The sequence below is a fragment of the Gekko japonicus genome, unplaced genomic scaffold (assembly GCF_001447785.1).
Source record: "Gekko japonicus isolate JY-2015 unplaced genomic scaffold, Gekko_japonicus_V1.1 scaffold4145, whole genome shotgun sequence".
Classification (NCBI taxonomy): Eukaryota; Metazoa; Chordata; class Lepidosauria; order Squamata; family Gekkonidae; genus Gekko; species Gekko japonicus.
In genome coordinates, this window is record NW_015160349.1 from 6,632 (window position 1) to 27,983 (window position 21,352).

At 47.5% G+C, this 21,352-nt stretch overlaps 1 protein-coding gene across 1 annotated transcript in view; it reads right to left on the reverse strand.

Moving 5' to 3' along the window:
- LOC107115643 (zinc finger SWIM domain-containing protein 8-like) overlaps window positions 1-21,261 on the reverse strand; it is a gene marked incomplete at its 3' end in the record, with an annotated part of 23,760 nt that extends 2,499 nt beyond the window's left edge. Inside the window, exon 1 of the mRNA XM_015417390.1 lies at window positions 20,596-21,261. Coding sequence (XP_015272876.1) covers window positions 20,596-20,773 — 178 coding nt within the window. The remainder of the gene's footprint in view (window positions 1-20,595) is intronic.
- Window positions 21,262-21,352: the final 91 nt, after the last annotated feature.

Consider the following 21,352-nt stretch of genomic DNA (forward strand, 5'->3'; position numbering starts at 1 on the left):
GCGGGGGGGGGGGAGAGCAGGGTGAACTGGGAGGGGAAGATCCAGGAAACTTGGTGGCTCATTTGAATCTGCCTCTGCCTGCAGAATGGCCATGGAAAAAGCTTACTGTTCAGTAATGCTACCAACATATTTATATGTTCTCACTATATCTAATTCTCAATGTGGCCAAATCCATGGATACTTCAATCCAGAGAAGATACAAGAAAGATTTTGGGGCTTTTGGTGGTGCCTGGCCCTCAATTCACCCGTTTGAGCGTGGCGAGGGTGAGGGCCTTTTCCATTCTAGACCCGACCTGGTGGAATGCTTTGTCTGAAGAGACTTGTGCCCTGTGGGGCTTGTCTACATTTCACAGGGAAGGTAAGACAGAGTTTTTCCACCAGGCCTTCCACTAATGTAATTTTGGTGGACTCTGCCAACAATGCTGCCAGTTTTTATGCCAGAAGCTGAATGTTGAGCCTTCACTGGACTTTACTGAAATTGTTTTTATCATCATCATCATCATCCAAGCCCCATTCTGGGGAAGGGAAGGGATAAAAATCTAATAAAATAAAAAATAAACAAACCCTCCCCAAGATAGATCAAGAAGGGTGGCTGTGTTAGTCTGTAGCAGCAGAAAAGAGCAAGAATCCAGTATCACCTTAAAGACTAACTAAATTTGTGGTAGGGTACAGGTGCTGCTGTTAGTATTTTGGGGGTTTCTAGAGAAGAGTAAGAGTCCAGCGTCATGCGGCACACTCTGGTCTCAAACTGCTGAACTACCGACCTTCCACAGCCTGCACCTCAGCATCTTAACCACTTGAGCCACCGCAGCGGCTACTGAAGCAGAAATCCTGAAATCCAGATCTCCAGTGGCCAGTCAGAGGCCCTGATGTGCCAAAGCCTCACTTGGCCCTGCCTACTTTTGAAAAACACTGGGCAGGTGCCAGAAGAGGTGTCTGTGGGTACCATTCGGGGAACCTGTGGTTTTAAGTTTGTTTTTTAATTAAGATGAAAGATGTCACGATCATCAGAAACATGAAATGCAGAGGCAAAGTCATAAGACATACATTACAAAATAATTCACACTAGTCCAGCATGTTTATGAAGTCAATTTACTCCAGGACAACTATCTCCTAAATAAACAAGAGTTCCAAAATTTGGAAAAAACTGAGAGACGTGAATCTTAGAAACCACCCCCTACACATACACACATCCCTGTGTAAATACATTTCATTCTGGGCTGAGCAATAATTTAAGCCAGGGGTTCTCAGACTGAAGGCAAGGAGCCAAAAGTGGGTTGCCGCCATCTCTCAGGTGAATTATGAGGCCAGAACGGGTGTCAGACTCGGGCATCCGGCATGGGGCGGGCTGCCTGAATTGGTTGCTTCCTCCATCCTTGATTTACACTGCTTGTAGTCTGTATCCTTATCGCTGCCCTCGCCTGCCATTGAATTCCTTAAGGGGGAGAGAGAGTGTGTGTAGTTGGTTAGGGAGGCTTGTTTGGTAATTTTCCTAAGGAGCCCCAAGACATCTTTCACATGAGAAATGTCCTTGGCAAAGACTGTGCCTGGCTAGATAGTGCCTGTATATCTTTCAGAGTCATTGTAGTAAGGCTGATTTGGGGGGTTTACTTCTATCTTGCTTTCCCCCACCTTTGCAAATCAGTCCTAACAAAGAGCTTGAACCCACAGCATCTCATATCTCTAAATAAAGCATTCACTGCTAAAGTAGCAAATGGGGTTCAATGTGGCCAAGTGCAAAATGATGCACACTGGAGCCAAAAATCCTAACTATAAATATACATTGATGGGGTCCAAACTGGCAGAGACTGACCAAGAGAGAGATCTTGGAGTCGTAGTAGAATAACTCACTGAAAATGTCGAGACAGTGTGTGACTGCAATAAAGAAGGCCAATGCTATGCTGGGGATTATTAGGAAGGGTATTGAAAACAGATCAGCCAATATCATAATGCCCCTATATAAATCAATGGTGAGACCTCATTTGGAATACTGTGTGCAGTTCTGGGCACCACACCTTAAAAAGGATATTATAGCTTTGGAAAAAGTGCAGAAAAGGGCAACTCAAATGATAAAAGGGTTGGAACACTTTCCCTATGAGGAAAGGTTAAAGCGCTTAGGGCTCTTTAGCTTGGAGAAAAGACGACTGAGGGGTGACATGATCGAGGTTTATAAGATTATGCATGGGAAAGAGCAGGTAAAGAAAGAGGTACTTTTCTCCCTTTCTCACAATACAAGAACCCGTGGGAAGAGATTGGATTTATACCCCACCCTTTGTCAAGTAGCCCTGTCATGATGTTGGAATGTGGAGGGGGCACCTCCCTCACACCAGCTCATCCTGTCTAGCTCTTCACTGCTTATTTCTGCACTGACCTTGTTCTTCCAGCTGCCGCATTACCCAGCCTGGGAATCTTAACAGTTTGGGCACGCAACCCTTTGCTTGCCCGCGTGCGTGAAAAGTAACCATTGGCCTTAGCTTATTGGGGGGGGACACGTTTGATTTTACTATAAGTCAGTGGCCATCATATTGCCAGTCAATTCTGACACAAGCTGTATACTCGTTCTTAGTAATGGACTATCATTAAACACTTATCTTCTGAAGAAGCCTTGGTGTGTGGTGTGATCCTGCTAAGCAACCTGACAAAGTGTCAGGTTGCTATCATCCCTCAACTCGTATCTCTCGGCTGAGATGAGCAAAGGCGAGGGGCTTCAACCCGAGGAAGGGGATAAAACCCAACCTGAGGAAAAGACCAAAGGCACCATGGAACCGGAGACTGTTCCGCAGGGTGAGGACCTGGAGGATGCGGAAATCCTCAATGCCCCATTTTGAGGGGCTAAGGCTAAAGTAACTACAAGATTGTGGGGGGCCCATTGGGGCCGGTTCAGCGCAAACCCTCACGAGACTTGGACTTTCTATTTGCCAGCGGGGGTGCGCAGGGAAAGTTGTTACGACAAGCCATCTATACCGGAGAAGTATGGAATGGAGGTCTGTGTTGAGCCCCCTCCCTGGCCCAAGGACTATGCGATGGAAACCGAAGGCGCCGTGGGAGGGGAAGGAGACCGTGAGGAATTCGTCGCTACCCAGCTAGAATTGCTTGAATGGGGCTTCGACCAAATGATGCAGTTGGTTGAGAACTCCTTCAAAAAATTACCAGTGATGGTGGCCGGGGCAGTGCAGCAGGTGGAATTGGCAGTCCCGGTGCAGGTCCAAGAGGCTCCCGGGCAAACCCAGGCACAAGGACAACCGGGGCCATGGAGGAACCCTCCCCGAGGACCACCAGGCCAGGTGGTGCTGGCTCAACTGGGGCAGGATGTGCATCGCCCTGTTGAACCCTTGGATGGTATGTTTGATGGCACACTGGAAAAGCTGCCATTCTTGATCTCAGAGATGATTACTTTCGTGTCCGCATAAAAGCCGGAGACGAATGCGTTTTATACCCCATTGGGGCAGTTCGAATACAGGGTGATGCCATTACCTTGATGATATTCTGATTTATTCCCCTGATAAACCAACACACGTTAAGCTGGTGCGGGAGGTCCTCCAAACGTTGCACAAGCACAAACTGTTCGCCAAACCATCCAAGTTTGAGTTCCACTGCTCTGAGATGGACTTCCTGGGGTACCACATTTCCCAGCGGGGTTTGGAGATGGACCCTGCTAAAGTCCGGGATGTGGTGGGGTGGGAACCCCCTTGGACCCGGAGGCAGCTACAAGCGTTCTTAGGATTCGCGAATTTTACCAGTCATTTCTTGCGAATTTCCCCCAGGTGAGCTTACTGCTCACGGATTTACTAAGAACCAAGGGTAAGGGACCGTAATACACTCGGCCGGGAGCTAAATTGAACTGGACTAATGAATGCCGGGTGGCGTTCGAGTGGCTTAAATCCCTGTTTACATCGGAGCCTATCTTAGCCCACCCAAACGAACTTAAGAAGTTCATCGTGCAGGTCGACGCTTCTGACACTGCTATGCGGGGAGCGATCCCGCAAGAAGGGGAGGATGGAAAACTTCACCCCCTTGCGTATGTATCCCAGAAATTTAATGACACTGAGAGGAACTGGTCTGTGTGGGACAAGGAGGCTGGGGCTATCAAATTGGCGCTCTCGGCGCCATTGGTTGCATGCCGTTTGAGGTGTGGACCGATCATAAAAACCTGGAGGTTATGCGGACTCCCCGCAATCTGAATGCTAAGCAGTTGCGGTGGGCCAATTTCTTTTCCAAGTTTAATTTCACCCTTCACCATTTTCCGGGGAAATCAAACTCCCTGGCGGACGCGTTGTCCCACCTCCCACAGCATGACAGTCAGCGGGAGGGTGTGCTTGACTCCATGTTCACACGCCTTCACAACTGGGAGGGGCAGTGACAACACGTAGTCAAGCTAAAGCCCAGCCTCTGTCACCCCCAACTCCGGTTGGGAGGGGAAATTTGCTTCTGCTTTTTCGGACGCTGATCGCCTTGATTTTTTTTTATATATTTTTTCCCTTATATATAGAACATATAAACATTAAATCTGAACTATAACTAAATACAATATACTATAAACTAGATGATCATTGTGAATAGCATTAAACAAAATTAGAAATGAGAAATAGACAATATTTTCTTTTGCAGCACAGATTGATTTCATAGGCAGGTTAAGTATTTCTTTATATTTTGCAGGTATTTTGCATCAAAGAGGAGAACTTTCGTCGTGTACATAGTCCAAGAAAAGCAACTATTTAATCAGTAAATTCGTGGAAAGTTCTTTTCCTTCAATTCTTTGTATGGTATCCGAGATTTTGGCCATGGTTAGTAATTCCCATAGCTTAGTAAACCAACTATCAGTGGATATTGGGTTGGAGTCTTTCCAGCTAAACGCTATTACTGTCTTGCCAATTCTTGTTGAGTTTTAGGAATCCTAGTATCTATCCATAAGTCAAGTAAAATTTGCTTTGGGGTTTTTTTCAATCTCATACCCTGTTATTTTCTTTACATACCAAAGTATTTCCCCCCAAAATTCTTTAATTATAACACATTCCCACCAACAATGTATAAAAGATCCATTTTCGCCACATTTCCTCCAACACAAGTTTGAATAGGTGGGGGAGATGTGATGTATTTTGCTCGGAGTATTATACCATCTCATCATCAATTTAAATGCTTGTAGTCTTACAGGGATAGATCTAGATGTTAGGGATGGTGAAGCCCATATTTTTTCCCATTCAGTGTCAGTAATAGAAATGTTGCAATCTTTGTGCCAACTCAATTGGTATTGAGATATTTGGTTTGGAATTGAATCCATTAACGTTTTAAATATAGATGAGATGATACAATTAGATTGTAAATGAATAGATTTCAAATGCCGTTCAAAAGTCGTACGAGGACGACATAGTCCCAATTTATAATAGGTTGAACAGTAGAAAGAATGAAGTTGGTGGTATTCCAGCCATGAAAAATTACATGTGTGTTTTTGTTCTAGGTATTTTTTGCTCGCCATATTTGGACCCTGCTGCACATCTACAAAATGGGTAAGACCTTTTTGTTTCCAAATTTTAAAAGTGCCTGGAGGATATGCTGGGGTAAACCATGATTGTTCTGATCGCCTTGAATTAAGCCATGAGAGTGAGGTTGAGGAACGTGCAACAGGGTCTGGTATCGAGGATCTAAAATGTTTGTGCCTCTGGCTTTATGGGGGGAAATCATGGCCACTGTTCATGGGACTAAGCTGGCTGGACATTTGGGGTTTGTCAAATCCCTGCACTTATTGCAGCGACAGTTTTGGTGGCCAGGTATGCGCAAGGACCTTTCCCTGTTTGTGAAGTCCTGTCAAACCTGTATTATGTGCAAACCCCGCCCTGGTAAGCCCCCGGGTCTCCTGCAACCCCTTCCCACCTCAGGTTGTCTGTGGGAAGTGATCTCCATGAATTTCATTACTGACTTACCCCCTAGTAAGGGGAAGACTGTGATTTGGGTGGTTGTGGACTTGTTCTCAAAACAAGCGCATTTTATTCCGTTTAAGTCGCTGCCGACTGCCCGGCTCCTGGCCAAAGCATTCTTGCAACACATCTTTCGGCGCCACACTCTTCCACGAAAGATTATCTTCGACCGTGGCTCCCAATTTGTTTCTAAGTTTTGGGGGGAGCTCATGAACCTGTTGAGGGTGGAGAGAGGCTTGAGCAGCGCCTACCATCCAGAGACGGATGGACAAACGGAGCATGTAAATCAGACACTTGAACAGTATCTCAGGTGTTTTACGAAGGTGTTCTACCCAAAGGAGTCTCAGAGTGGCTTACAAACTCCTTTCCCTTCCCCGGTGGCTCAAGTGCTTAAGACGCTGAACTGCAGGCTGTGGAAGGTCTGTAGTTCAGCAGTGGAAGGTCTGTAGTTTAGCAGTTCAAGACCTGAGTTGCCACATGACGGAGTGAGCTCCCGTCTCTAGTTCCAGCTCCTGCCAACCTAGCAGTTCGAAAGCAAGAAATTGCAAGTAGATAAATAGGTACCACTTCGGTGGGAAGGTAACAGTATTCCATGTGCCTTGGTGTTCAGTCATGCCGGCCACATGACCACGGAAATGTCTTCGGACAGCGCTGGCTCTTCGGCTTTGAAACGGAGATGAGCACCGCAACCCTAGAGTTGGATTCGACTGGCTTTCGAGCAAGGGAACCTTTACCTTTACCTTTATAGACAGGAACTCTCAGGCTGGGGCAAGTTATGCTCTGTGTTCTTGGTGCTTGGGGGGGGGGGCAACAGTGGGAGGGCTTCTAGTGCCCTGGCCCTGTTGTTGGACTTCCGGTTGGCACCTGGTATTTCTGGCCACTGTGTGACAGAGTGTTGGACTGGATGGGCCATTGGCCTGATCCAATATAGGTTTCTCTTAAGTTCTTAGAAAACTGTATGTGGGATAAAAGGGTGTGTGGAGGGGAGCTGCTGTGATTCTGGGGAGAGAGTGCGTTGACTAGTGAGAAAGGAAAGGGTTAAATCTGAACACACACACACACACACACACGTTCAGTTGTGAAAATTCTTGTTCTGACATGACCTTCTCGGGTATCATCACTTTTTCTCGGAGGGAGTTTTGGGTGCCTCCCGTTCTTTTCTTTGAGAGAGGGAGAATCTTGTTTTGGTGTTTGGAGGTGGCCGAAGATAGGTCCTGTCGCAGCCCTGCCCTGTGGAATGCCCTGCCTGAGGAAGTCAGGAAGGCTCCCGGGCGTCTGGTGTTCTGCAGAATGTGTAAAACAGAACTGTTCAGGGAGGCATTTTTACAAGAGTGCGAGGGCTGTACTATCGTGGAATGGCTCAGGAGACGCTTCAATGCAGGAAGCAGATCTCTGGACTTTACTGCTGTGTCTGGTATGTGCTCTCTGTATAATGCTGTATGCATTGCCTCATTCTTAGCGCATTGTATTTCTGCTTACGCGATATCATTTACTGCCCGTTGAACTGGTCACAGCTAATTCTTCTGCTTCGGTTCAGGTTTATGCAGTCCCAGTCCTGTTGCATTGCTTATTAGGTGTCCTACCCCGTTGGCTGCATTGACTTAAACTGTGTAGTTCACCCTGAGTCCCAGAAAAATGGACGGTCAATGATGTAAATAAACAAGTTTATTCTGTTCACTCCACTTCTCTCCCCAGTGGGGACCCAAAGGGTTAGGGTTAGTCTCCTCTCCTCCATTTTATCCTTGAGAGAACCACGTGACTGGCCAAGGGTCACCCAGTGAGCTTCCGTGGCATGAGTGGGGGTTGGAGCCTGGGCTCCCAGGATACTAGTCTAGTGCTCTAACCACTGTCCCACACAGGCAGGCTATGTAAAGGAGGACCTCCCGTGGCATTTGATCGGCAGCCCCTGTCACCAGGATTTCTGCCATACTCAGGTGAGATGTCCATGGGAAACCTCAAACCCTTCGCACTTTGTCGCAAACAATCTAATTGCTGTATCGGGGCGGGTGGACTTCTGTCTAGGTGTGGCCACAAACTGGCTCACAAACCTAAATTTGTGATGAACTGGGCCCCGATTGTGGATTGTGAAATGAGGTTGTTCAGGGATCCTTTAAATGGCTTTTGCAAGCTGGACTGCACTTACACGGGGTACGGCTTGCAAGCCATGTGGTGCACGAGTGAAGTCCAAGTGGCAAGGTCACCCAAAGCGCTGACCTGGAAGCCATGCTGCATCTCGAACCAGCTCGTTAGATGGGATGGTTCATGGAGGTTCATGGTTGGAAACCCCAAGTTTCCTAGATATGAAGTGGTTTAGTACTCAGTCAGACCATGGACTCCTCCAGCCCAATCCTGTCTGCTCTGACTGAAAGTGACTCCTCGAGAAGAGTCCTTTGAACGGGCAGCGTCAGGACCAGGACACAAAGCAGGTGCTCCACCCCATGGGCCCAGGAGAAAGCAGGATGCGTGGAATAACTGACCAGACGGTCCTTATCCATCCCAAGCTCCTGGGAAGGGTAGAGATTGGCATGGGGTATCACCATGATTTAGAAGCCCCAATTCTCCTCTGACAGAATGACAGGTAGCACAGAGGTAGAAACTATGGCTGCCACCCATTGCTACCGAAGACAAACAGAAAAGGTGCCATAGACCCTGTAAGGTAAAGGTAAAGGTTCCCTTGCTCGAAAGCCAGTCGAGTCCGACTCTAGGGTTGCGGTGCTCATCTCCGTTTCAAAGCCGAAGAGCCAGCGCTGTCCGAAGACGTTTCCGTGGTCATGAGGCCGGCATGACTAAACACCAAGGCGCACGGAACGCTGTTACCTTCCCACCAAAGTGGTACCTATTTATCTACTTGCAATTTCTTGCTTTCGAACGGCTAGGTTGGAAGGAGCTGAAACTAGAGACGGGAGCTCACTCCGTCATGCGGCAACCTGGGTCTCGAACTGCTGAACTACCGACCTTCCACAGCCTGCAGTTCAGCGTCTTAACCACAACTCAAAAGAGAACACAAGAAGAAAAGGAACATAAGAACATAAGAGATGCCAATGTTGGATCAGGCCAAAGGCCCATCCAGTCCAACACTCTGTATCACACAATGGCCAGAAATACCAGGTGCCATCAGGAGGCCCACCAGTGGGGCCAGGACATTAGAAGCCCTCCCACTGTTGACTCCCCCCCAAGCACCAAGAATACAGAGCAGCCCTTGCCCCAGAGCCCCTATCTATACCTTGTGGCTCATAGCCACTGATGGACCTCTGCTCCATAAGCTTATCTAATTCCCTTTTGAAGCCGTCTATGCTTGTAGCTGCCACCACTTCCTGAACCTTTCTGCCCTTCTATACCATGACCTGGGAAGAAACAACAACCAGAAAGCTGTGCCCATACCTCTAAGAGTATGTGAGGAAACACCTTTTTTGAGGGTGTATCATATCTATCCTGCAGTTCTACACTACAGCAGAAATGCCACAAAATGTGGCACTGAACACCACATTCAGCATTCCAATAATCCCTCTATGCCCTCTTGCAGGAGCTCCAGGGGAACGGGCTGGCCACTGTGTGAGACAGGATGCTGGACTAGACGGCTCATGGGTCTAATCCAGCAGGGCTCTGCTTATGTCTGATCATTCTTAATCCCAGCTCCCATTAATTTTTCCTGTCTGTAAATTAAAACCACATGCACACTTTATTGCTTTAAAAAAATTATTGAAGAAATTTACATCCTGCCTTATTTATATCCTGCCTTTCTACCAAAAAAAGGGTATACAGGAAGCACCTTACAAAAGAAATAGAAAAGAATTCATCCATTGGATGTTCTCTCAACACCTACATAGCCAGTGGGGGGGGGGGGGGGTGTCTAAAAATGAAGTCAGTGATACTGCAAGACCTCAGTTATTCAGGCATACCCTCGGCGTTTTAAATACACACAGATTACATTTATGAACCTTGTTTTCTCTTGCTATTATTTAGAGAGCTTTCCTTTGCAGGGGTCTACAAATGTAGCCAGCGGGTAATCACTGACTACCGGAAATTTTATTCTAGCAACCAGCAGGGAAAACCTCCCGTATGCTCCGGCCAAGAAATAACTCATTTTGAAAAAGCTGGTGGCAACAGAGGGATGCAGGGAATTCTTCCTTCAAAGTAGCACCAGATGGCATCTTGCCCTGAGGACGGGCATTTTTAACCAGCATGGTTATTCAACATCTATATGCGCCCCCTTGCCCGGAGGCATGGGCTGGGGTGTCACCAGTACGCTGATGACACCCAGCTCTATCTGATGTTGGACAGTCAGTCCGACTCCAGACCGGAAGATCTGGACCGGGCATTACATTAGACTGAGCCAGCTGAAACTGAATCTGACGAAGACTGAGGTCCTGTGCTTGAGTCAGGGCAGTTCAGGGGTAGGGTGCCAGCGCCGGAGGTTAGGAGTTTGGGAGTGCTCTTGGACGTCTCCTTAACAATGGAGGCCCAGGTAGCAGCCACTGCCAGGTCGGCCTTCTACCATCTTCAGCTGATTAGGCAGCTGGTTCCCTTCCTCAACCGCAATGACCTGGCAACAGTGATCCATGCAATGGTCACCTCGAGACTGGACTACGGTATGTTCTCTACATGGGGCTGCCCTTGTCGCAAATTCGGAAGCTGCAGCTGGTGCAGAATGCTGCAGCCAGGTTTATGATGGGCCTCCCCAGGTGGGAGCACATTCAGCCTGCGCTGATTGCATTGGCTGCCAATAGCATATCCAATTTGCTTCAAGGTGCTGGTTCTTACCTTTAAAGCCCTATATGGCCAGGGTCCAACATACCTGAGGGACCGACTTTCCCCATACATACCCCAGAGAGCACCACGGTCGGGTCTCAAAATCGACTGACCCTCCCGGGTACCAAGAAGGCCAGGCTTGCTACTACCAGGACCAGGGCCTTTTCAGTGGCGGTGTCACGGTAGAGCCAGGGAGGCAGGCAGACAGGGGGAGTCACAATACAAGTCCAAAGGTCAGCCGGGAGAGCAGTCAGCAGAGCATTAAACAAGTCCCAAAACACCAGACAAAACCGTAGTCAAACGTTACCAGAGGTCAGAGTACAGGGAGCAAAGCCGAGGGCGTGGTCAGGTTCAAAGCTGGAAGTCAGGAGCCAGAGCAGTCCAAACACAAGCCGAGTCCAAAAGCCACAGAGTCAAACAGGAATCAAGGTGCAGATCTTCTGGTTCTACGAATGAGGTTGCCAGCACAAATTGCTCATGGCCAGAGGCCCTACTAAATAGTGCTCTGGCCCATTAACTCATTAGCACCATCGTGCGAGGTCCTGGCTGCTGTTAAAACTCAGGGCTCAAGGATCTCCACCCTCTTGAACGTGCTTCTTTTCGTCCTAAGCCTACTTACATGTGGGGGGAGATGCAGGTGGTGAGCTGCTTATGGCCTGCTCAATCCCAGGTGCAAACCGTCCTGTAGCTGACTCAGATTGCTGTGTATCCTCCTCAGTACTTACAGTAGGTGCAGATCCTGATGCTTCTTCAGCTCTTAAAGGCACTGAATCCTCCCCTCTTAGGCTGTCAGGAGCTGGCTCTGGGGCTGAGTCAAGGGCAGGCATGACAGGCGGCTCCATACTGGTGGAATGAGCTCCCAGAAGAAATCAGGGCCCTGCAGGATCTTTTACAGTTCCGCAGAGCCTGCAAGACGAAGCTCTTCCGCCAGGCTTTCAATTAAGGAGCCGCCGCCACTACTGCCATCAGCAACCTAAATTATAAACCCTTGGCTTTGACATCCAGCCTGTGCCGCCACTTATAATAGGAAGAGCATTGAGCAGAATAATTGTTAGACCTTTGTGCGCACTCTTACAGTACGCCATCTTGAGCAATTAATTAAACATCGCCAGCACTTTATAAATCATTTATAATTGAACTGTTTTAGATGATTTTATGTGGATTTTGATTGTTATTTATGTATTAACCATTGTAAGCCGCCCTGAGCCAGCTTTGCAGGGAGGGCGGGGTACGAATTAAACAAACAAACAAATAAATAAATAAAGGAGGTTTTTGGCACCGTCCTGGTAAATCTTCTTGCTGGGCAGAGGGAACATAAGGGACATGCTCATTTAGGCAGAAAGGGAGGACACGGCCACTGCTGTCTACTAGAAACAATGGCTGGTTTCCAAGCCCAGTCAAAGACAGGACCATCTTTGGAAGATCCCTCCTCTCTCCCTTCACCCAACTCTGTTGCTGACTCTCTTTAGATGGAGAGCTGAGATCTGCTTGTTTCACAGGCTTTTAGCTCAGGGATAACCCATTTCCTCACTGATCAGTCTTTCCAGGGGGAAGGTGTGTGTGTGTATGTGTGTGTTTTTAACTCTTGCAACTGTTCTTAATTTTTCTTGATCTTTATTTTTGCAGTAGTAGGCTTTAGGGTCAACCTTGGTTTGGTTTGTACCTTTTTTTTTAAATGAATTTGTATTTGAAGTCCCCTCAGATGCGAATGGGAGAAGCAGTCTTAAAGTATTTTAAATAAATCAGGGAAGAGTTATTTCAAGCAGCAAGAAATAAAGCCAGGACTAGTGTATCTGGGAATCACCATTTAAGAAGTCATCGAGCAACACAAACTCGAAGAAAGGCAGCATGTGCAAATCCATTAAGCCAGCAGCAGGTGTCTCCGCTGGGGCCAGTGGCCAGACGCCCCCCACACACACACACACTCGGGCAGCCCCCCTGACAACGCAAGCTGCCGGTCCAGACGGGAGGGAGTGGCAAGTGTCTGTTTCCTTTTTAGAAAACTGTCTCTCCACCTCTGGGACCTTCATGATTTCCCGTCACCAGCTCCCCCTTCCCTGCTTAACACCTGATCCAGAGGGGTCCTCAAGGCAGTGCCCGTGGGCCCCACGGTGCTCATCCCTTACCTTTCCCGGGACCTGCCAAGAGGGCGGGGCCGAGTGGGGCTTCTGCTCAGCAAGGCTTCTGATTGGCCACTGGAGATTTGCTTGGCTGTGCAGATTTTTGGAGATGGTGCTTCGGCCGCAGCTCCACAGCACAAGGATTTTCGCTGTGTGACACTGGAAGGAATCTGTGACAGCCCTTTGGGGACTGGCCCCATCCTGCGGCAGCCATTTGGTGGCTGCACCCGCCACGCTGTGTCAGACCTCCAAAGGTACCCAGGGGCTGAAAATGGTTGGGGACCCCTTACCTAATCCTTCACACCCGTAGGAAAGTCGGCAGGGTGGGCAAATGCCCAGAAAACTGACTAGCCCCCACTGTTCCCCTCAGTTGGCAAACCACGTTACACTGTAATTCGGGCAGTCTAGGAATTCGCCTGGTCAAGGCACTTCGGTTGCTTCACTGTGTTCTGACCCAGGCCCAGGTAGTCAAGATAGCTTCTTGCCCTCACTGCCAGGATAACTGGCCAGGAGACATGTCACTTTGGTAACGGCAAAGCAGTCAAACCATAAGAACATCAGAAACTGCCATTAGAATTTAAAGCCTAAGCAGGCTTACTTGAGTGCTTCTCAAGTTCAGTATTACTTCGGCATAAAGGCTGAGTGGCAGTGCGAAAGAAATGCTTGTCTTTGGGGAGACTGATGTGGCTTCCCTGCAGAATCTGCTTCACCCTTTGATCCTGCCCCAATGTTTTTTTGAGAGCAGCCACTGGCTCCCACAGTTCTGTTCCAGAAGCCCCTCAAATGGCAAAGCAATCCCCCTCCGTTCAACCCAGCCTCTAACCTGAGCATCCCCATTGTCCAGGGCCTCTTCTCCACTGGCCACAGATTGCTACTGCCCCATTTCATATCTATTTTTCCTGGCACCCAATACAGGCAACGTGCAAATTCCAGGTCATGTTCTGCTCCAGCCCAAGATGCTCTCTACACTCCCTTACACTTGTGCACTAATTTAAAGAGTACATATGGGAGAGACGGACAAGGAGACCTACTCGCAATAGTTCCGCATAGACTAAGGTCCGGAAACCTGAGAATTAAAGGCATACACAGTTATCACGGTGCCTGCAAACACTGTGGCAAAACCAGAGATGCTGCCCTCCAACTTAAAGGTATACCAGAGGACCCACACCAGTGGGGGGGTCCTGTCTCCCCAACCCGTAGCAAGAGATACTGCCCTTCTCTGTGATGTGCTGAAAACTTATGGAAAGAGAGAGATTTCTCGCATTGTGCTGGAATGAGGAGGAAGCAATTTATGGTCACCGAGGGCAACCATGCCTGATGAGCCCTGTGCAATGCAAACCATAAAGAGCCCATGAAGGCCTCTGGACCTTATTTCTGGTAGCCACACGTTAGGCTGTACATAAGCCATACTTGCAGCTGTAAGGCAGAGATACTTGGCGCTTGGTTGAGGACAGCGAAGGTCCTCCATCTAGTCTTGCGCTCCTTTTCTTCTTCGTTTTCCCTCCTCCCTCCTCTACGAGTCAAGGACCCTTCAGGAATTATCACCATCAGGTTGGCTTAGGCTCCTGTAGACTGTATTTTATGTATTATTTTTATCTTGAAAACTTTTTGTAAAATGTGTAATTTTATCACTGTTGTACGCCACCCTGAGCCCTGTATTTGAGGGTTAAAGGTAAAGGTTCCCTTGCTCGAAAGCCAGTCGAATCCGACTCCAGGGTTGCGGTGCTCATCTCCGTTGCAAAGCCGAAGAGCCAGCGCTGTCCGAAGACGTTTCCGTGGTCATGTGGCCGGCATGACTAAACACCAAGGTGCACGGAACGCTGTTACCTTCCCACCGAAGTGGTACCTATTTATCTACTTGCAATGTCTTGCTTTCGAACTGCTAGGTTGGCAGGAGCTGGAACTAGAGACGGGAGCTCACTCCGTCATGCAGCAACTCGGGTCTCGAACTGCTGAACTACCGACCTTCCACAGCCTGCAGTTCAGCATCTTGAATCAAATAAATAAATAAAAGCCCCCTAGTATTTACACGCACACTCCAAAGCCCAGGCCCTGAACTCCTGTCGCTCTCTAAGGGGTTGCTGGACTCGAGGCTAACTGAAACAAACTCACCCTAACCCACCTCCCAGGATTGTTGTGAGGATAAAATGGGAGAACAACAGGGGCCATTTCAGATCCCCAGTGGAGAGGAAAGGGGGGGGGGGTATAAATGAATGAAAGAACACCACCCTGGAAGAGATAAGTGAGAATGGTCTGGATTTGCAGTTAACCTTTTAAAGGCGGGCCAAAGGATATCTTGGATACCTACACTACTATTCTAAGTACCGTGTTTCCCCGAAAATAAGACACTGTCTTATATTTCTTTTTTCTCAAGAAGACACACTAGGGTTTATACTACAAATGCATAAAAAACCTGCTAGGGCTTATTTTTGGGGTAGGTCTTATTTTCGGGGAAACAGGGCAGTAGCTTAGATGTAGCAGCGCAGGTTCTTCTCCGCTTTGAACAGACCCATAAGGTGTGCCCACCCCACAACAACAAGCCTCACTACATTCAACAGGAAGTATCACAGAGCCAGACATAGAGTGCTTTAGTGGTGCTTCATGTGCTGCTCCCTATTTAACCACAAATGCATTAAGGGTACTTTTACTGGCATTTTTAAATGCAACCTAAAGTTGTCCAAGCAGAAAGAGCCCTTATGTTGCTGTGTATGAATCAAGAGGAGGAGGAAGAATTCATGCCTACAGATTCCATTCAAACAAAGCTCAATTATTTCTCTGTTCCAATCTGGTAGTGATATGGGGGAAAGGCCACAGCATCCAATAGGAAATTTCTCAACTTGGTTGCAAGCTTTATGGGATTCACCCTGGCTACATGTTGAGACTTCATCTGTATTTGCCCTACTGCTTGTTAGTCCATGTTTCTGGTAGAATAAAGTTATCTTTCTTTGTTGTGGTGGTTGTTCAGTCGCACAGTCGAGTCCGACTCTTTGCGACCCCATGGACCAGATCCCGCCAGGTCCTCCTGTCTTCCGCCATCCTCTGAAGTTTGCTTAATTTCATGTTTGTTTCATCTAGAGATATATGGTATCAGATTGATCTAATTTCTGTGCACTGAGGACAAGCAAGTCCTAGGTTACAAACTGAACTCTCCAATGCAAGAACAAGATGCATTTCTTCCTTTAGGAGGTGCTATTGTCATGAGAAAAGAAAAAGGTTTCAGTTTTGTTTTTGCACGTGGGTGGGTATTCTGTTTGTAATAACTGTTTGGATACACTATATTTGTAATATGCTAGTTGTGATAATTTCATGCCAAGTAAAAATGTCCATAGTCATATTTTATGTTCCTAAAGTAACAGAATGACGTTCAATCTAGAAAAGACAAAATGCTAATGTAGCATTTTTTTCAATTTTTCCAAAAATTTCTGTTTTTTTCCGGAAAAAATTGGGGGGAAACGGGTTTTTTTCCGAGCTTCAAAATTTCCGGAAATTTTACATCTCTAGATGCATCTTTGACACTGTCTAACCATCTCATCCTTTGCCGTCCCCGTCTTCTTTGACCTTCAATCTTTCCCAGCATCAGGGTCTTCTCCATATTTCTTTAGACTGCTTGAAAAAGTATAGTGAATCAAAACTGCAGCTCCTCTACTCTAAAACCATAATCTCTAGAAGACCACTGGCTGTACAAAATACTAAATGGTTACTGACTACAGTGGGGGTGGGGAGGGGGGAAAGCTTCCTTTCCACTGCAAGAGGTAAACTGAGTCTCTGGGACTGTTCAAAAACTATCCATCTTGCTTCCCATCTCAGAATGTGCCAAAGGCCTACATATTCTGTATGGGGAGGGAAGAGAAATGGCAGGAGGGGGGAAATTGCTTCTAATACCAACAAGGGTGGGGGCCTTCATTCTGCCACGGTGCTGGCAAACTCAGCCACAGCAAATAATGAAGGAGCAGAGAGAAAACCGGGACACAACTAGGCAAGTCAACCTCCAGCACACTAAACACAAGTTTACAGAGTCGCTTTCCAGGACTGGAAACTGACTTCTGTACAAATATGGACATTGGGGGCTTCCACATATGCCTGCCAGTATGTTCAGAAGGACGCATACAACCATTTCATAAGATGTTTGTACATCAACAAAAACAAAGGAGTCTAACCATTTTAGTCTGACAGCATTTGACACAACATATTTAGAAGAATATTTCTTCAGTCAGTCAGTCTGTCTGTCTGTCTCTCTTATTTAGCCAAAACACACAGCTACACCCAAAATACCTGCTGCACCTTACGGCTAAGATTAAATGTGCAGGGATGAAAAATAACTTACTCTTTCAATTACGCTTTTAAATGTAATCTTCACTCCTGTCACCAACCTTTATTTGCAAACGAATCCGTGCCCTGATTCATTAACAACTCTGTTGCATATTACTGCAAAAGCGACATATTGAATTCACGCCCTTCCCAGGTTCAACACCTAAAATGCTAACACGGAGATCAGCATATTCACATACACCGCTGGACACTGGATTGCTTTGTCCTGAACGTGGATCCTGCGTCCTCTTTCAGCACATCCCACGGTCAGTTTTGATAGTGTGGTAACTGAAACCAACAGTTAAACAGAAAAGCTATGCAATTTTTAAAGCTTTCCTGTAATTTTAGAAGAGTCTGTCATAATACTGGACAATCTGCTATGAATCCTAGAAACGGCAGGACATAAAATGAAAAGGAGTTGTGAGGTATCCAGTTGTGATACTGCTGCTGCTTTACCTCACCACTGACACATTTTACTACCCAACCTCAAATATCCCCAAAGAGTGGACCAGATTCCATTCAAGCTTGCCAGCTCGTTTCCTTCCCACCTCATTCCTCACCCGCATTTGTAACCACAAGAAATGCTACGCTGAGAAACAAAGGAAGTTAAAATATAGTTCTGGACAAGTGCCACCATTCATTAAGCAGAAAAAACTGAGGTTCCACTGGAAAGGTCACATGGTTCAGAGTTTGCTTTTTCAGAGCTGGGGGAGCACACAGATGCATACAAGAGACCCCAGTCCCCGTCCCCCCCGCTTCAGAATCTCTAGTGAGAATTCTACGATTATGGGGAATCCCGTTTCAGTTCCCTCACGAGCTTAACAAAAACCTTAATGTCAAACTCATTAGTTACAAGGGCCGGACATGACATACATGTCACTTTGTCGGGCTGGGCCATGTGTGCCATAAAATATAATGTCAGGTACTGGAGATATAACTTTTATACACAAGCAAACTCAACTAACAATATTATTTTTTACTCAAAATACAAACATGCTTAAAAAAAATTAACACTCTTATGGTATTTCCTTACAGTCTCTCCCTGGCGCCCGCCCTTCCGCTTCCACTGCTTCTTACACATCAGCACTGGGACGGGATACTGGGACGGGATACTGGGACACAATGCCCAGCCTCTGTCATCTGGCAATAAAGGTAACCAGTTGCCTGAGGACCGCATAAGAGCCCTGAATGGGCTGGTTCCGGCCCACGGGCCACATGTTTGACACCCTGCCTTAATGATTTCTCCACTCTCTCTCTTTAGGGGCACTTCACACAACACGGTCTCAAAATACAAGTGTCCTGACACAGCTACGCAAAAGAAGGAGCAGAACTGAAGCTGGAGCTACTGGCAGCATTTAGCGCAAGCATATGTTTTAGGACATGCAAAGCACCTTCCTTCGGCTTCCTTCAGCATGCACCTTCCTCAGTAAGACCAGGGGTCAGTTCCCCTCAGTCTTTTAATCAGTCGCACACTTGGTCCAACGCCTCTCTCAAGACTGCGATGATTACATGTGGTAATCTATACTTTGGCCACCCTGAACTTCTTGGAAGAGTCAGGGAAATCAATGAAATCTTCATTTCATGAACACTTATGTGCCATTTTTGCCTTTCCCAGCCAGCAGGGGAAACCATGTCTTCATCTCCAAATCCTAGCATCACTCATGTAGAAGAAAGGAGGCTCTGACTCCATGTAAAATACTACCCTTTCTAAATAAGACTCAGCTTCTAAAACCTACTAGCTGAAGCAGAACCTGGGTCTACATGTGACATTTTAGTCTGTGGTATAAGACATCACCTAACCACAAACCTGGAGTGAACATAGGTTTGCCATTGCTCCCCCCCCCCCCGAAATGTTTGCATCTACACATTGATGTAATGTTGGTAACACAAGCTACAAGATAAACCACAAAGCTTTGCTAGAGAAAGCAAGAATTCTCTACTGCTTCTGATAAAGTTAAGGCCATCTTGATCACTGAGCCTTGGACTGCTTCACACTGGTAGACAATACAAAGAAAGGGCTCCGTTTTATTTTTTAACCAACCACAGCCACACCACATTCACAACCTTTCCCTTTTCCAACTTAAGAATGTTTGCCCACTGCCAGATGCCACTGCTAAACAACTCCAAGGGATAGTGACACAGCTGGATGTATGACCAACCTCAGAAGAGAGTTCGACCACGTGTTGAAAAAGGGAATCAAATTTCTCTAAACTGATGTTTTACAGTGAGCAGTGACTCACAAAAGCTCCTCCCCTGCCACATATTTTGTTAGTCTTTAAGGTGCTACTGGACTCTTGCTCTTTTCTGTTGCTACAGACAGACTCACACGGCATCCCAGCTTGATCTACCTTTAAAATGTTCATGTAACACATCTTATTTGTCTGTGTAGTGGTCAATATGTTAGATGTGCATTTTGCTCCAGCAAGTGTTCCACCAACAGCTCTGAGCACAGCAAAAGCGTTCCAGTGATGGGCAAGGAGTTTTGTTTCCTCTCAAGTTCAGTGGGTGGGTGGTGATAGTTCAGTTTTAAGAAAATCAGCAATTAAAAAGAAGCCATCATCACTCAGTCTAAGAATTTTGTATTACATAGTAGGCTGTAACTGTCACGAGGGCAAGGTATAATCCCGATTAGGCAGGCAACTAGGTCATTTGCCTGTTCCACCGTAACAGGTCTATACATTCTTGTTCAGCAATGAACGCTAGGAGACTGCTGCAGGCAATAACATACCAATTGAAGAGCAAAAAAAAGGCACACTGGAGAGGAGGCAGCAGCTTACAGGATTCACGGACAACTGAGTTTTGGGGAGTGGGGAATAACCTTTACAGAGCACCTTAACGAAAGACACCAAGTTGCAGTCCTACATCTACTTATTCGGGCGTAAGCCCCAGCAACTTCTACAGAGCGCTCTTCCAGGAAAGCACCTATCAAAGTGCTGCCAAAAGCTCATCATAAATTCTCCCATTGAACAACACACCCCATTTAGTCCTAATACCTGGCCCCCAAATCCTATTACAAGGCATGTGAATGCAGTAAGAAAGTGTTCCAACAAATAAATCATTCATTTAAACTGTCCTGTCTGTAACACACATCCACTGGCTTTGTGCAACCCTTCCTATATACCAGTGATGGCGAACCGTTTAGAGACCGAGTGCCCAAACTGCAACCCAAAACCCACTTATTTATCGCAAAGTGCCAACACGGCAATTTAACCTGAATACGGAGGTTTTACTTTAGCAAAAACAACTCATACGTTAACTTAAGATGATCCAAACAAAGTAAGGAAAGCAATCTCAAATGCTGTCATTTCCATAAAATTATTTGGCAGAGAATTCGACCCTTTAATGATGGTCTGGGCCTGGCTGGGGCAATGGCACGCGTGCCCACAGAGAGGGCTCTGAGTGCCACCTCTGGCACCCGTGCCATAGGTTCACCACCACTGCTATATACCTACCACCTCCTCTAAGAGGCAACCTCTAAGAGGCATCCCAAACTCCGGCAGGCTCACCTTTCATTTTGACAGTGGGGGAGTTGGGTCCCGCGGATTGCTTCCGCCATCCTCTCCAGTTCTGACACAGGCTCTCGGCCTCCGAGATGAAGGAGCAAAGAGAGTCTTCCTCAAAGCGGTCGGAGTCCTCGAAGGAAAACCTCTCCCCGTCCTCCCACTCGGCAAACATGAGTTCCATCACATCCAGGAAACTTGGGGAAGGGGGGGAAACGGGCTTCTCTCTCAGAGAGGTGCAGCGGCAGGGCTCCAGGACAACCTCTGTAGGGGTACTTCCGATCCAGGGGCTCGTTTGGCTCCAAACCGGGAGGCAGCCTGGGGGGAGGATGTCTGCGACGGAGGACCCCAAAGCAACTGTGGTGGCACTGCTGAGGAGGAGGAGGAGGAGCAGAAGTTGGAGACGCGGTCCTGGATGAAAAAGAGCAGCGCCTGGCCCTGACTGGCTCCCCCAGGGCAGGGCTCAGCTCGGCCGACAGAAGTGCTCAAGAAGAGGTCCAGCCGGGGTGGCAGGTGAGGCGCAGGCGGCGCGCTCGGCCCCTCCGCGGCTCCATCGCTCTCCAAAAGAAACCAACAGTTCTTCGCCCTCTGGAGGAAGGTAACGAGAGAAGGAAATCGCTCCCCAGGGGAGGAATTCCAAAACTTTGGGGGGTGGGGCCGGCCTCACACCCTCCTCAGCGCCTCCCCCCCGCGAAGAGAGCGGCCTGTGCTGTGTGTGGAGGAGAAAGACTGGAAACAGCCGCGAACCAGGGCGGTGGGGGGG